Here is an 11,627-nt window from a genome sequence, read left to right on the forward strand (position 1 = left end):
ACCGTGTGTGTTATCTCTACAAATTTGCGGCTGCCTAACTTTGTTTTCCAACACTTTGTTCTTGAGTGCCCTTACCATGGCTCCATTCGCTTGAGCCCTCACTATTCGCACGATGGAAAGACAAACGTTGTTGGATTTTTCTTGAGGATCGATAAGATTAACCGCGTTAACGGATCTTGCAAGGACGACTTATTGTTAGTTTTATCTTATCCTTACACACCGAAACATCGCCGAATAAACCTATATACGTATATACGTATATATGTACGTGTATATATATATGTATGTATGTATGTATGTATGTACGATATGTATGTAATATATATATGTATGTATGTACGTACGTACAATGAAGTGCTTTCTGGCGAAGGATATCTTCGTCTGCTTTGCCAAACTTCCTTTTACATATCTCTTCTATTATCCATCCATTTCTATTTTACTAAAGAAAATATTATCGTGCACGCGTACTTGCTCAAATATATATATGTGTATATATATATATATATATATATATATATATATATATATATTAAAGATATTTTAAAAACAAATAATATTGATAAAATCGACCTATCTTTTAACCTCTAAATTTAAAACGTACATATATCCTAACTCGTACTTACAATTAGAACGTAGATAGTTTATGTAGTAGATAGTTATGCAAACATTCTCTTCGAAGCTCGATCTTATCGGTCGATAAAAGAACTTATACGGCCATCTATCGGTAGAATGTATAAACTAACTTTGATAATAGCGGATCTCTGATGATACGTAAAATTAATCTAGGTATTACATCTACAAACTTTAGATACCTATTATAGAAACTTGTTCCTTTTCAACATAGATATAGATATTTCCGTGGTAAAAGGAAAATATTGAAATGATACTCAATAAAAACAGAAAACTAGAAAGAGAGAAAGAGAGAAAGAGAGAGAGAGAGAGAAAATCAGAAGCATGTTTGGAAATGTTTATTCTTCATTTTAATGAAGCACATGCGGAAAATCATGGGAGTTACTACTCGTAACGATAGCTTTAATACAACTTCAAACTAGTTAATGGCATAACGCAAAAGGAAGGACGTTTCGTGATTATACGAAGAGCAATCGAAGAACAAAGTTTCTAAATGGGAAAACACGATATTCCTCGCACGTATAATGAAAATACAAAATTATATGAAAGAAGTTTTGCTTGTTATTATGTAAAAAAAAAAATCATCATTATTTAACAATCGATAATTCGTTGATTACGATTAACGATTAAAAAAAAAAATAAATTAAATCGAATGTCAATAACAAATGGTCGACATTTTTATTTCCGGTATGGGATATGGTGTTGGATGTAACGCCGATTGTCGCCAATTAATATCTCGCATTATGCTATGAATGCAAGAATCGTTGCACCAATAACCGTATTGACATTGGCCGGTGTCTAAATGATAAAATGTACCGAATTTATTTCTTTTGCCATCGACGAAAGTTCCCTCGTACCGATTTCCATTTCCTGTTAATATTTTAACAAAATATGTATGTATGTATATATATATATATGTATATATATATATATACCACGCATATGTACGTGAACCTATTATAAACGAAATATAAGACAGATTGTTTAGATCCTGCGAACCTTCAACGAATATTCCTTTGCCATTCGGAAAATCATTTTTCCAAAAGCCTTGGTAATAATCGGAATTTTTGTACCAAATACGGCCATAACCATGACGTTTGTTACATTGAAAGTCCCCTTCATAATAATCGCCATTATCGTACCAATGATTACCAAAACCTTCCTTTTTTCCCATCATCCAATTACCCGCATATATTTTACGAATACTACCGTCCTTTGAGATTTTACTCAATACTCCATAACCGTGTTTTCGTCCACAAAACCAATCACCTTCGTACATCCAACCATTTCTGATTTACGACGAAATAACAAATCAATAAAAAGATACAAAGATATGAAAGAAAGGAAGAAAGAAAGAAAAAAAAAAAAATGAAAAGAAAGAAAGTGAATTTCAAAACGAATACCTGTCTATGTCTATACCCTTGCCGTGTTTTCTATCGTCCTTCCATTCGCCTTTATAATGTCCCTTGAAAAGAACTTTCTTATATGAACTATATATCGAAAACCGTAATCCATTTCTTTTGGTTCTTTCCGATTGCTCTTTACTAGAAGAAATTTTTAAACATTTCAAAAAGGGCATTTTGCAGAACTAATCGAGAAACACTACGATGATTCTACCGAATATATATATAGTTTCAATTCACGTGATAAATCATAATACTTGCGTTAGAGTTAAAATTTTTTTACGACAATATTTGTTTCTATCTACAAAAGTCACTTATTAATAATTCCGTCTTAAACAACTGCCATCATATTACATTTATGTTGGCTATACTGCATGTTGGTAAAATCGGTAAAGTCAAATGTTGGTTGATTAAATCCAAAATGGCGGATAAAAAGTAACTCTAGTGGGAATAAAACTAAACAAACGTATTAAATTAAATTTATATAAGTATAATCTTTCCTGTTATTAATTCAGTTCGTATTGCATCGCGCGTATTCTTTTTAATTGTTTTAACACGCCTTTTTTTTCGCATTAAGTTTCAAAAATTAAGGTTATTGGCGCGTCATTGGATCTGTGTTTGTAAACGTTATTAAACAAGGAGATAAGTGTTTAAGTAACAAAATAAATACAATTCATGCAACTTTATGGCAGATTACGATTTACATATAATCAAGGAAATGACTGATCGTAATTCTATGAATTCCACGATAAGTGTTGTGGATATCGATGAGGAGGTGATAGAATTGGATACGAGCCAAGACGATATTATAATCGTTCACAATAATGGCGAAAGTAAGGATGACATCGAGGCGAGAGAGAGCAATCTCTCAACGTGCGACGTTATCGGCGATTGTAAGTTTATTGAGAAAGAGCCGAACGTCAATGAAAACTCTGAACTTTATCAACACGTAGAATCATCAAACAATTCCAAACCTATGTTTAAGGTTATTTTTCAAAATGAAAATGTAGCTCGGTGAGTCTCGATTCTTATTAAGAATGAACAACGCGTCGGTTTTGCATCAGTGTTCCTTCCTTTTGAAAAAGAAAAGTACATGAACTTTATTCCATACCTTTCCGTTCTAGTCATGAATAATTTTGCTTGGACGATAATACGTTTATCACTTCTTATACATATTTAATGAAAAATACTTAACTTATGACAGATCTGACATTTGTATTTTCTTTCCTTAAAACTTTTTGATGAGAGAAACTTTTGTTTATATTGAACGATATAAACGGTGCTAAGAGTTCAAATATGTTTGTTATATTACAGGCAATATGAAAAAGAGATAAGACAATTCTTACAGGATTTGGTTTTGAAAACGTCTAAACGAATAACAGACAGTAATTTCTCTGATATAATTTTAGAAATTTGGGATAAAACAGAGAACTACGATCAACAAGTACTAGATGCAAATACTGAAGGTGAAGATAACGAAGATACATTACCTCTCTTTACTATTGATACACAACCTACCCTTAAAAGTAACATAGATGTCCCGACATATGGAAAGGTATATTTTATAAAATTTTTAATAATGTATATATTCTTATAATATAGGAAATATTTTTCATATATGGTTCAAATTTAACAATATTTGTTTGTAGAAATATAAAGATGTTTTTGATGAAAATAAAGACAAAGAATTAGATTCCGAGGAAAACGACTTGTGTATTCGAAAAATTTCATGTTTCAATTGTTTAGGAAATCATAATTTACGAGATTGTAAACTGCCTTGGAACAAAATTAACATAAATAAAAATCGGAAAGAGCTTAATATTAAAGGCAATTCTAAAGCTGTTAGGTATCACTTACATGACGATCAAAGATTTGCTCAGATAATTCCTGGTCAAATTAGTAAAGATTTACGTGTTGCATTGGGCCTCAAAGATTATGAATTACCTATGCACATTTACAGGTACATGTATTATGAAAAATAATCTTCGATTATAAATTTCAAACAGTTTCGTTTCTTACGATTAATACATTTTTTATAGAATGAGGGTACTTGGTTATCCTCCTGGATGGTTAGAAGAGGCACGTTTAGAACATTCAGGATTATCTCTATTCAATTCGGATGGAATAGCAGAATTGGATCCTAATGATGAACCAGGAGAAATTGTAACAGAAGAAGATAGAGTTCAATATGATATCAAAAAGATTTTGGACTATCCTGGGTTTAACGTCCCACCTCCGCCGGGTACTCATGATGTAAGCATTTTTATAGTAATATTTTAATAAATATTTGACGAATAAATTATTGTTAAATATTTAAAAAAAATTCTGATTTTTATAAAAGGATCATAAGCAGTTTTGGACTCCTGAAATGCAAAGTATTCATAGTAAAAAGAATATGTTATTCCATCTGAATGGGAAGAAAGCAGCAGAAGGATATAAAAGAAAAAAATTAAAATTAAATACATCTTTAATGAACAGTGCACCTACAGTACCTAGTGATATGGAAATAGAAGATTTTAGTGGTAATTTCTTATTATTTTCGCCGATAACATATATCTCTTTTCATAAAAAATAGAAAGATCAAGAAAACATAAGCTTATCTTGATATTATTTTTACAAAGAAAATCTAGATATACGTTTCGTTTGTAGGTGTAGAAGGTACAGTAGAATCGGTACCTATTAATGGACATTTCGTACCACCTTTACCAAAAGATATACCTATTAAACCACCAGAACCTCCGTCCTCATTATCAACATCGGAGCAATGTTTATTTGATTGTCATTCGCAAGATTCAGCTGTGAGTTATAAAACGTGTTCTACACCGTTTGTTTGTTTAGAAAACTAACAAGAGCAAATGTATTAAACTTATATATCTTTCTAGGATGGAAGTGCATCACCATTATCTAGGACAAATTCTCCATCATTATCAGATCTGGAAAGCATAAAAAAACGATTACTTGTAGAACTTGAAGATTCTAGCTCGCAATCTAATCTTGAACTGTCTATGAAATGCAGTTCTTTAAATTCTAATATGAAATCTGAAATACTTTCACCTTCCAATGAACACACACCCCAATCTAATCGTTCTCAAAATGTGCATAATATGTTGAATACTATTCAGGGAAGTATAAAATCAGTGGACTTTGGTACGCCCATATTACAAAGTACTTCTCCTTATAGTAAGTTACCATCTTCAGAAAAATTTTCAAAAAATATTTGTGATGTCATCAACTTTGAAAACTTACCAGATTCTACTGGTAAGTATGAACAAATGACAGGAGTTTTGCAAAAAGTACGAAGTACTTTAGCAAAATTGCATGAAGATTCATGAAAATTATTTATCTGTTAGATATTTTCATTAGGTTTGAAATGCATACTGAAATGCTGATTGAAATAATTGCAATACTAATATAATTTATTACGTACAGAGTTTGTATGTAAATATTGTGATATAAATAATATCATGCATAATAACGCATAATAATGTATTATACACTACAATTTGGAAAATATTTAATTGTGAAAGATATAGAATTTCTTATCTAAATTCTGTAAAGTTTACAAAAAATACTGTTAAAAGTAAGAAAAAAACCTGCTAGAACCTGTAGAATAACTAACTGATAAGTCTCTTTATAATTTAAACATAGAAAGTTATACCATATGTTTCATGTGATTTGAAAACTAAGAAACATAAATGATATCATTTGCATTATTTTTTGCTCGTATTCAGAATTCTATAAAAGAAATTCTTTATTTAATATCTAAAATATTTTGCATAATTCAAGGTCAATTTGAGAAATCTACATTTATTTTACATGAAATTAATACTACTCTTAAAAGTACAAAAATATGATAATCTGAATATTTTGATTTATATTTATGTCAAAATACTTTATGAAATCACGACAACAAATTATAATTTCATTGATAACAGCATTTCAAAAATTATTCATCTTTTGCATTTTTTAAATTATTCATCTTTGCTTCTTGTAAAAATGAATCCCTATGCATTTTAAAAAATTGTAGAATTGTACATACAGGATGTCAGATGAAATAACTGCCAAACAATATAGCAAAAAGAATATGAAGATTTTTTTATCATCTTCGTATTGAAACGTCATTTGAAAATGATAAACAATTTGACAAAAAATTATAACAAAAGAAAAAATAACATGTTTTGTTAATCTTATTTTCTAGATATAACAAAATATAAAATTCTTGATAAGTCTTCCAACATTTAAAATGTTCGCAATTTTAAACTAGAAAAATTAAATTGTGAACTAGCTACATTTTCAAATTAACTCATTTAATTGATTGGAGAATAGTCTGATTACTCTAATGAAAAAAATTATTTGGTATTTTTATTATTACAATATTGAAATTGAATACATGTGTGAACATTCGAAAATATTTTTAAATTAAATATTTAAGAATAAAGAAAAATATTTTTGGTACTTTCATTAAGTATTATAAAAAAAAAGGAGGTCATAGAAAACTCCTCTTGCTAAAGTAATTATACTCTTTACTATAGTTTGGCCACTATTTCGGCTGACACTTGTTTCAAGACAGCCTACGTACTTCTTCTTGTATGAAATATAATAATATAAAAAAATAAACTTGTAAATATCTAAGTACTCATTATTGAATCTTCTTTATATTTCTATAGAGATATGAAAACGTTAAATGAAGTAATTTTATTTTCATTGTGCATTTTAATAATAAGTAATTAAATATGAAAAATGACTTTATGTTGATATCATCAACAATATGGAATAAGCAATATTAATGAACTTATACATTCTTCTATCTTCTCATATATGTAAACTTTTATTAAATTAAGGAAGAAAAATGTATTTATTAAAATATGTTCAGTCATCGTACATTTTTACATTTGCCATATAATTGGAATGGAAAGAATAATTTGCATAATAAAATTTTCATGACAAAATAATTCTCTTATACTAATTATAAATACGCCATACCCATTGCTATACAATTGCGTTATACAATATTTAAACATTGAGATTTCTTATATTTATCATGATTAGTGCTAGTATTTTACATAACTTCTATACACATTGTAATACCCCATATGCGCCATAACATATATGTATAACAAATGCGTCACTGTAGAAGATGGTAAAATAACTAATTAATTAATTAGAATAAAATACCGATTTGGTGCCGTGTGAACGAGCTGTTAGTAGGAAGAAATGGAAAAGAAAGAATGGGATAGAATACAAAATATAGTTCTATTAAAATTGCGTTCCCATATAAAATATAGTATTATATCGTTAGATAATTAATACTGAATATAAATCTTTATAACATTTGCATTAAAAAAAGAAACAAGAAAAAAAGAAAGATCTCAGATCACGATTCTTCTGATTCATAATTACTCTTCCAATATTGTTACTTTCCATTTGATAACTCCAACTATGAGAGTAGAACAAAATTTCTCTAGACATCTACTCTTTCTGTGTTTTTAATTTCCTGTAGGTGGTGGTGTTGGAGGATCATCGCTCGGGCCCTATAAAAACGTCTCTTCTATCTTATGTTTACAGAACCAGTTGAACTAATATTTAATTTTCATTACTGAATATACTGATTAAATAACAGTATTTAGATAACGAAATATAAATTAATAAAAATAATAAAAAATAAAAACCCGATTCTAATATATCGATAATCGATGAAGAATTTTCGATATTGAACGATATTACTTTATTGATATAAACGTTACCACTTACGGATATATCGTCTCGATTTTTAACAACATTGCTCCGCAATGATGCACGTCGAAGAGATCTTGGTCTGATAATATACATTAAAACAATAAATGCAAAGAATAAACATGTCATGAAAAAATTAGTGGACGGCTGTACAGGAAGCGGTCCTGGCACTAAAATAAAAAAAATGTTATAAATATAAAATAAGTTGTAACACACAGATACAATGTCGTAGAAAAAAAAAAAAAAAAAAAAATAAGAAAAAGAATACCTACGCCTTGAGAAGCTAAAACATTCATTGTCCGAACAGTAATTTTGTGTTTGCCGTAACTGAAACAACATATTTCTGATGACATAGAAAATAAAGTATTCTATTTTTTTATTCGTACTAATTTATAAAACTATATTCATCGAAATTTGTTACCGACGTGTATTGCAACGATGACAAAGAGAGAAAAAAAAAAGAAAACGAAAACATTCGAAGAATATAAAACGATATGATGCAGATCGACTAATTTTTACATAAATTGTATAATGCAATATAAACAGAAAAAAATGGCGCATTGGGTAATTCAGATGTTACACTTGAAAATATTTGCATTACGATACGTGCGAGCAAAGATCCGTCTGTCCATGATATATATACATATATATAAACGTGTCGTCATTTTATTTGTCATAATAATTATCTTCGAAAAATAAACAATGTGAACGAGTCGAATGTTTTAAAATGATTTTTTTCGACGATCGTCGCATATTGCTGAATTTTCATAACAATCGAAAAACATTTTTCTCAACTAAAAATAAACTTTTAATCGAATCTTTTCCAATATTATTCGGTGTTTCAAATTCGGAGATTTCGAATTATCTGTTATTCTTTCGTCGTTTATTCAAAATAAGAAAATTCGACTTACGATAGAAAGTAGACGTTGCATGAGCAAGTCGTTAGCCCATATACATTCACAAAGATCAAAATCGTCGCTCATCGTTAACACGGGTATCTTCGCGGTGTCTCGTATTTAATGGCTGAAACTAAAATGAAAACAAGATAGAAACGTACAATATAAATAAAGTAAATAAATTACGAAAAAATATGAAATTAAAAAAAAAAAAGAAAGAACAAAAAAAAATAAAATGAAAATTAAAAAACCACACACACAGGCGCATCAAAAAAGAAGGAATCCGACGTTAACACGTTTCTTGTTTGCCTTTTCTTATATATTATTTTATTATATACTCTAGGGAACGTATGTATGTACACATATGTTGTATGTCGTCTTACAGTTACCGTATGCACTTTCTGGAAATTGAACACGTTCTATTACTGTTCTTATCAGTACGTGTGAAAAATAAACACATTTCACGGAAGCGGAAAAACTTTTATCGTCGAAAAGGATATTTTATGTATGCATGATAGTTTAGCAACGATAATTTTGCATTCTATCTAAAAGCTCTGAAAATATTGTCTCTAACTAGAACAAATTAAACGAATCATTCTAAAAATATTTAATAGACGAGAAAATATCAATTTCGTTTCTTTAAAGATTTCCTCCTTACGATATCTTAAGAATTAATAAGTGTAATTTTATTAATATTTATATAACTTATCGAATGTGACAACGTTTTGATTGTATACACGAAAAAAGAATATATAAAAAAAAAGCGCTGATAAAAAACATGAAATAATAATTTCCAATAACTTTCTATTTCAGTGTCTTTCTTTTCTCCTTTCCATATATATATAAATAGTACACACACACACGCGCGCAGACACGTACACATGCACACACTTCATGTTAATATCATTATTATCTCTTATTTCTGATTAAACAATTATACATTCGTTCTTCCTTGTTTTTCTACGTTCTGTTTTGTTTAAAGGTTAATACTAATTACAAAGTACAAAAAAGTTTGTACTTCGCATCGAAATGAAATATTTAAATAACAGATAACAACGCAATAGATTTATAGTTTACTTATCGAAGATTTCTTAGAAACAATAATAACACAAAACAAAAAGTTAATAACGGATAATACAAAAAAATACCTAATGATTGTCTTTTAAATTGTAACCTTGGGAAGATGTATGCAATTTCTGCTTGAATATGTCCTTGTGTATGTCCTATGTACGATTTGCGAGATGCGTTTCTACGAACCGATGATTGAACTCATTCGTATAACGAAGTCTTCTCGTTAATTTTCGTGTAATATCGACGGGTATGAGTATTACGTATGTACATACGTACAAAATTATATATACACATACGTATGCCACAATACGCAATTAATATCGTAATCGCAGAAAAATGCGTAGTACTTATTTAAACGCGAATACGGACAGATATCGAACACACCATACAAGATTCGTTAGAAAATATAGGTTAATAATACGTATATTTTTTTTAGAAGCATAGTAACAAAAAGAGAAAAATTGAACGAGAGCGTTGGATCACGATCGTTACTTACAGCACTGATAAAAAAAATTAGCGTAGAACGTAACTGCAATCGAGATATACGAGAGAGTAAGTAGGTGAGTTAGTGTGCGTATTTATCAGAGAGAAAGAGTTGCAGAAGGAGTGGGGAAAGAGAAGGACAACGAAAGAGGAAACAGTCACTCGTATATACAGTATCATAAATTCTACTACATAAAATTTATAAGATCACGAACGTTGCAAGATCTTCTAAATCGAGAATTATGTCCTCTATGTGTATAACTACGTATGATTTTACAAGAGTAGGTATAAAATTGTGAGGTACAGTGTAAGATAGTCTAAGTAAATTTCGATGAAACGTTCTGTTTAAACGAGAATTCCTCCTTTACTGTATTATATTATAAAAAAAAAAAAAAAAAACAATTGACACGCGGCACATATTCTCTCTCTCTCTCTTTCTCTCTAGAAAAATGTAACAATATACTCGAATGACACATCGTCAGTTTAAAAAAATAATCAAATATTGAAATAAAGAATTTAATAAACGTCTGAACTTACACGATAAAATTACACGAACCTGAGAATGTAGATCCTTTAACTGCTAAAAAATCCAGACAATACACGATATTTACAAACAGCCGTCAGCCATTACATCTGTAGTGTCCTCCTTTATATAGCACTAACTCACAAAAGTTTTTGGACAAGCAATAAACGAGCCAATAAGAGCTAAGCTAAACGTGTCATAATTTATTATTCTTATATAAATATTCATCAAGAAACGTCAGGTCAATCGAATAATGAGACATTTTTTTCTAACTTAATTTATACAGTTTAAATCGTTCCAAAACAATTGTTACTAAAGTTCCTTTCTTGCCTGATATATTCTTGACCAATCAGCGTTTAATAGTAATTATACCACACGCGTTAAATCTGAACCTTGTTGCCAACTTACGATTATAAAAATGTCGCTCTTGTCGATGGCTCTGCAGCGCCACTTCTCTAAAACTAAAATTAATTTATCGTCGATAAAACAGAGAGACAACTTGTACTATTTGTTACGATTGTTATCGATTTTCTTTAGCATTGATAAATGAAATGAAACGAATTAATGTATATATTTAACTATTTACAAAGTCTAACTAAATTTGTTAGAATTATAAAATAACACAGAATATTGAAGGGTACTAATTTACGTGGAAAGAAAATAATTTTAAGAAAACTGTAAATTATTATATAAAAATAAATGAAACAACAAAAATGAAGGGATTTGATTATATGTTCCCTTCTTTATTTTCATGTTTTAGTAAAATCAATACTTACGTTATATATACAAAGAGAAACGAGAAAACTAAAAGGTAAAGAAGGAGAAGTTACAATGTCTTTTCGTATCTTTATCATTTATAAACACGATATAATAATGATAGGAAATTTT

General features: G+C 29.1%; 3 protein-coding genes across 7 annotated transcripts; 1 reads left to right on the forward strand and 2 right to left on the reverse strand.

Moving 5' to 3' along the window:
• Positions 1 to 953: 953 nt before the first annotated feature.
• Positions 954 to 2,557, reverse strand: LOC122631709 (MORN repeat-containing protein 3-like). The gene is made up of 3 exons (XM_043817719.1): positions 2,034 to 2,557; positions 1,630 to 1,919; positions 954 to 1,500 (listed from the first exon to the last, which is right to left on the reverse strand). Exons 1-3 carry the CDS (start codon positions 2,207 to 2,209, stop codon positions 1,286 to 1,288), a joined length of 681 nt encoding a protein of 226 aa, XP_043673654.1. The 5' UTR covers positions 2,210 to 2,557; the 3' UTR covers positions 954 to 1,285.
• LOC122631702 (zinc finger CCHC domain-containing protein 8 homolog) lies at positions 2,455 to 7,265 on the forward strand. Its single transcript, XM_043817702.1, has 7 exons — positions 2,455 to 3,047; positions 3,348 to 3,588; positions 3,683 to 3,993; positions 4,073 to 4,286; positions 4,375 to 4,555; positions 4,683 to 4,831; positions 4,916 to 7,265. The coding sequence occupies exons 1-7, from the start codon at positions 2,719 to 2,721 to the stop codon at positions 5,363 to 5,365; spliced, it is 1,875 nt and encodes a 624-aa protein (XP_043673637.1). The 5' UTR covers positions 2,455 to 2,718; the 3' UTR covers positions 5,366 to 7,265.
• LOC122631712 (small integral membrane protein 14) lies at positions 6,870 to 10,920 on the reverse strand. Of its 5 annotated transcripts, none has more exons than XM_043817721.1 (5): positions 10,773 to 10,920; positions 8,678 to 8,795; positions 8,039 to 8,093; positions 7,785 to 7,936; positions 6,870 to 7,564 (listed from the first exon to the last, which is right to left on the reverse strand). In XM_043817721.1, the coding sequence occupies exons 2-5, from the start codon at positions 8,747 to 8,749 to the stop codon at positions 7,520 to 7,522; spliced, it is 324 nt and encodes a 107-aa protein (XP_043673656.1). In that variant the 5' UTR covers positions 8,750 to 8,795; positions 10,773 to 10,920; the 3' UTR covers positions 6,870 to 7,519. The 5 variants fall into 5 exon arrangements, with proteins under 5 accessions (XP_043673656.1, XP_043673660.1, XP_043673657.1 ...); XM_043817725.1 differs by lacking the exon at positions 10,773 to 10,920 and adding an exon at positions 10,230 to 10,446; XM_043817722.1 differs by lacking the exon at positions 10,773 to 10,920 and adding an exon at positions 9,811 to 9,993.
• Positions 10,921 to 11,627: the final 707 nt, after the last annotated feature.

This window comes from Vespula pensylvanica, chromosome 9 (genome assembly GCF_014466175.1).
Source record: "Vespula pensylvanica isolate Volc-1 chromosome 9, ASM1446617v1, whole genome shotgun sequence".
NCBI lineage: Eukaryota > Metazoa > Arthropoda > Insecta > Hymenoptera > Vespidae > Vespula > Vespula pensylvanica.

Bases quoted from the DNA above. Each gene is read 5' to 3' on its own strand.
- LOC122631709 (XM_043817719.1), bottom strand. From the start codon at position 2,209: ATGCCCTTTTTGAAATGTTTAAAAATTTCTTCTAGTAAAGAGCAATCG. The intron at 1,920-2,033 runs GTATTCGTTTTG...GTCGTAAATCAG, and splicing joins AAGGGTATAGACATAGACAG to AAATGGTTGGATGTACGAAG. The intron at 1,501-1,629 runs GTTCGCAGGATC...AAATATTAACAG, and splicing joins CAAAGGAATATTCGTTGAAG to GAAATGGAAATCGGTACGAG.
- LOC122631702 (XM_043817702.1), top strand. From the start codon at position 2,719: ATGGCAGATTACGATTTACATATAATCAAGGAAATGACTGATCGTAAT. The intron at 3,048-3,347 runs GTGAGTCTCGAT...GTTATATTACAG, and splicing joins CAAAATGAAAATGTAGCTCG to GCAATATGAAAAAGAGATAA. The intron at 4,556-4,682 runs GTAATTTCTTAT...TTTCGTTTGTAG, and splicing joins GGAAATAGAAGATTTTAGTG to GTGTAGAAGGTACAGTAGAA.
- LOC122631712 (XM_043817721.1), bottom strand. From the start codon at position 8,749: ATGAGCGACGATTTTGATCTTTGTGAATGTATATGGGCTAACGACTTG. The intron at 7,937-8,038 runs GTAGGTATTCTT...TTTTTATTTTAG, and splicing joins ATGTTTTAGCTTCTCAAGGC to TGCCAGGACCGCTTCCTGTA. The intron at 7,565-7,784 runs GTAAGTGGTAAC...ACGTTTTTATAG, and splicing joins AAAATCGAGACGATATATCC to GGCCCGAGCGATGATCCTCC.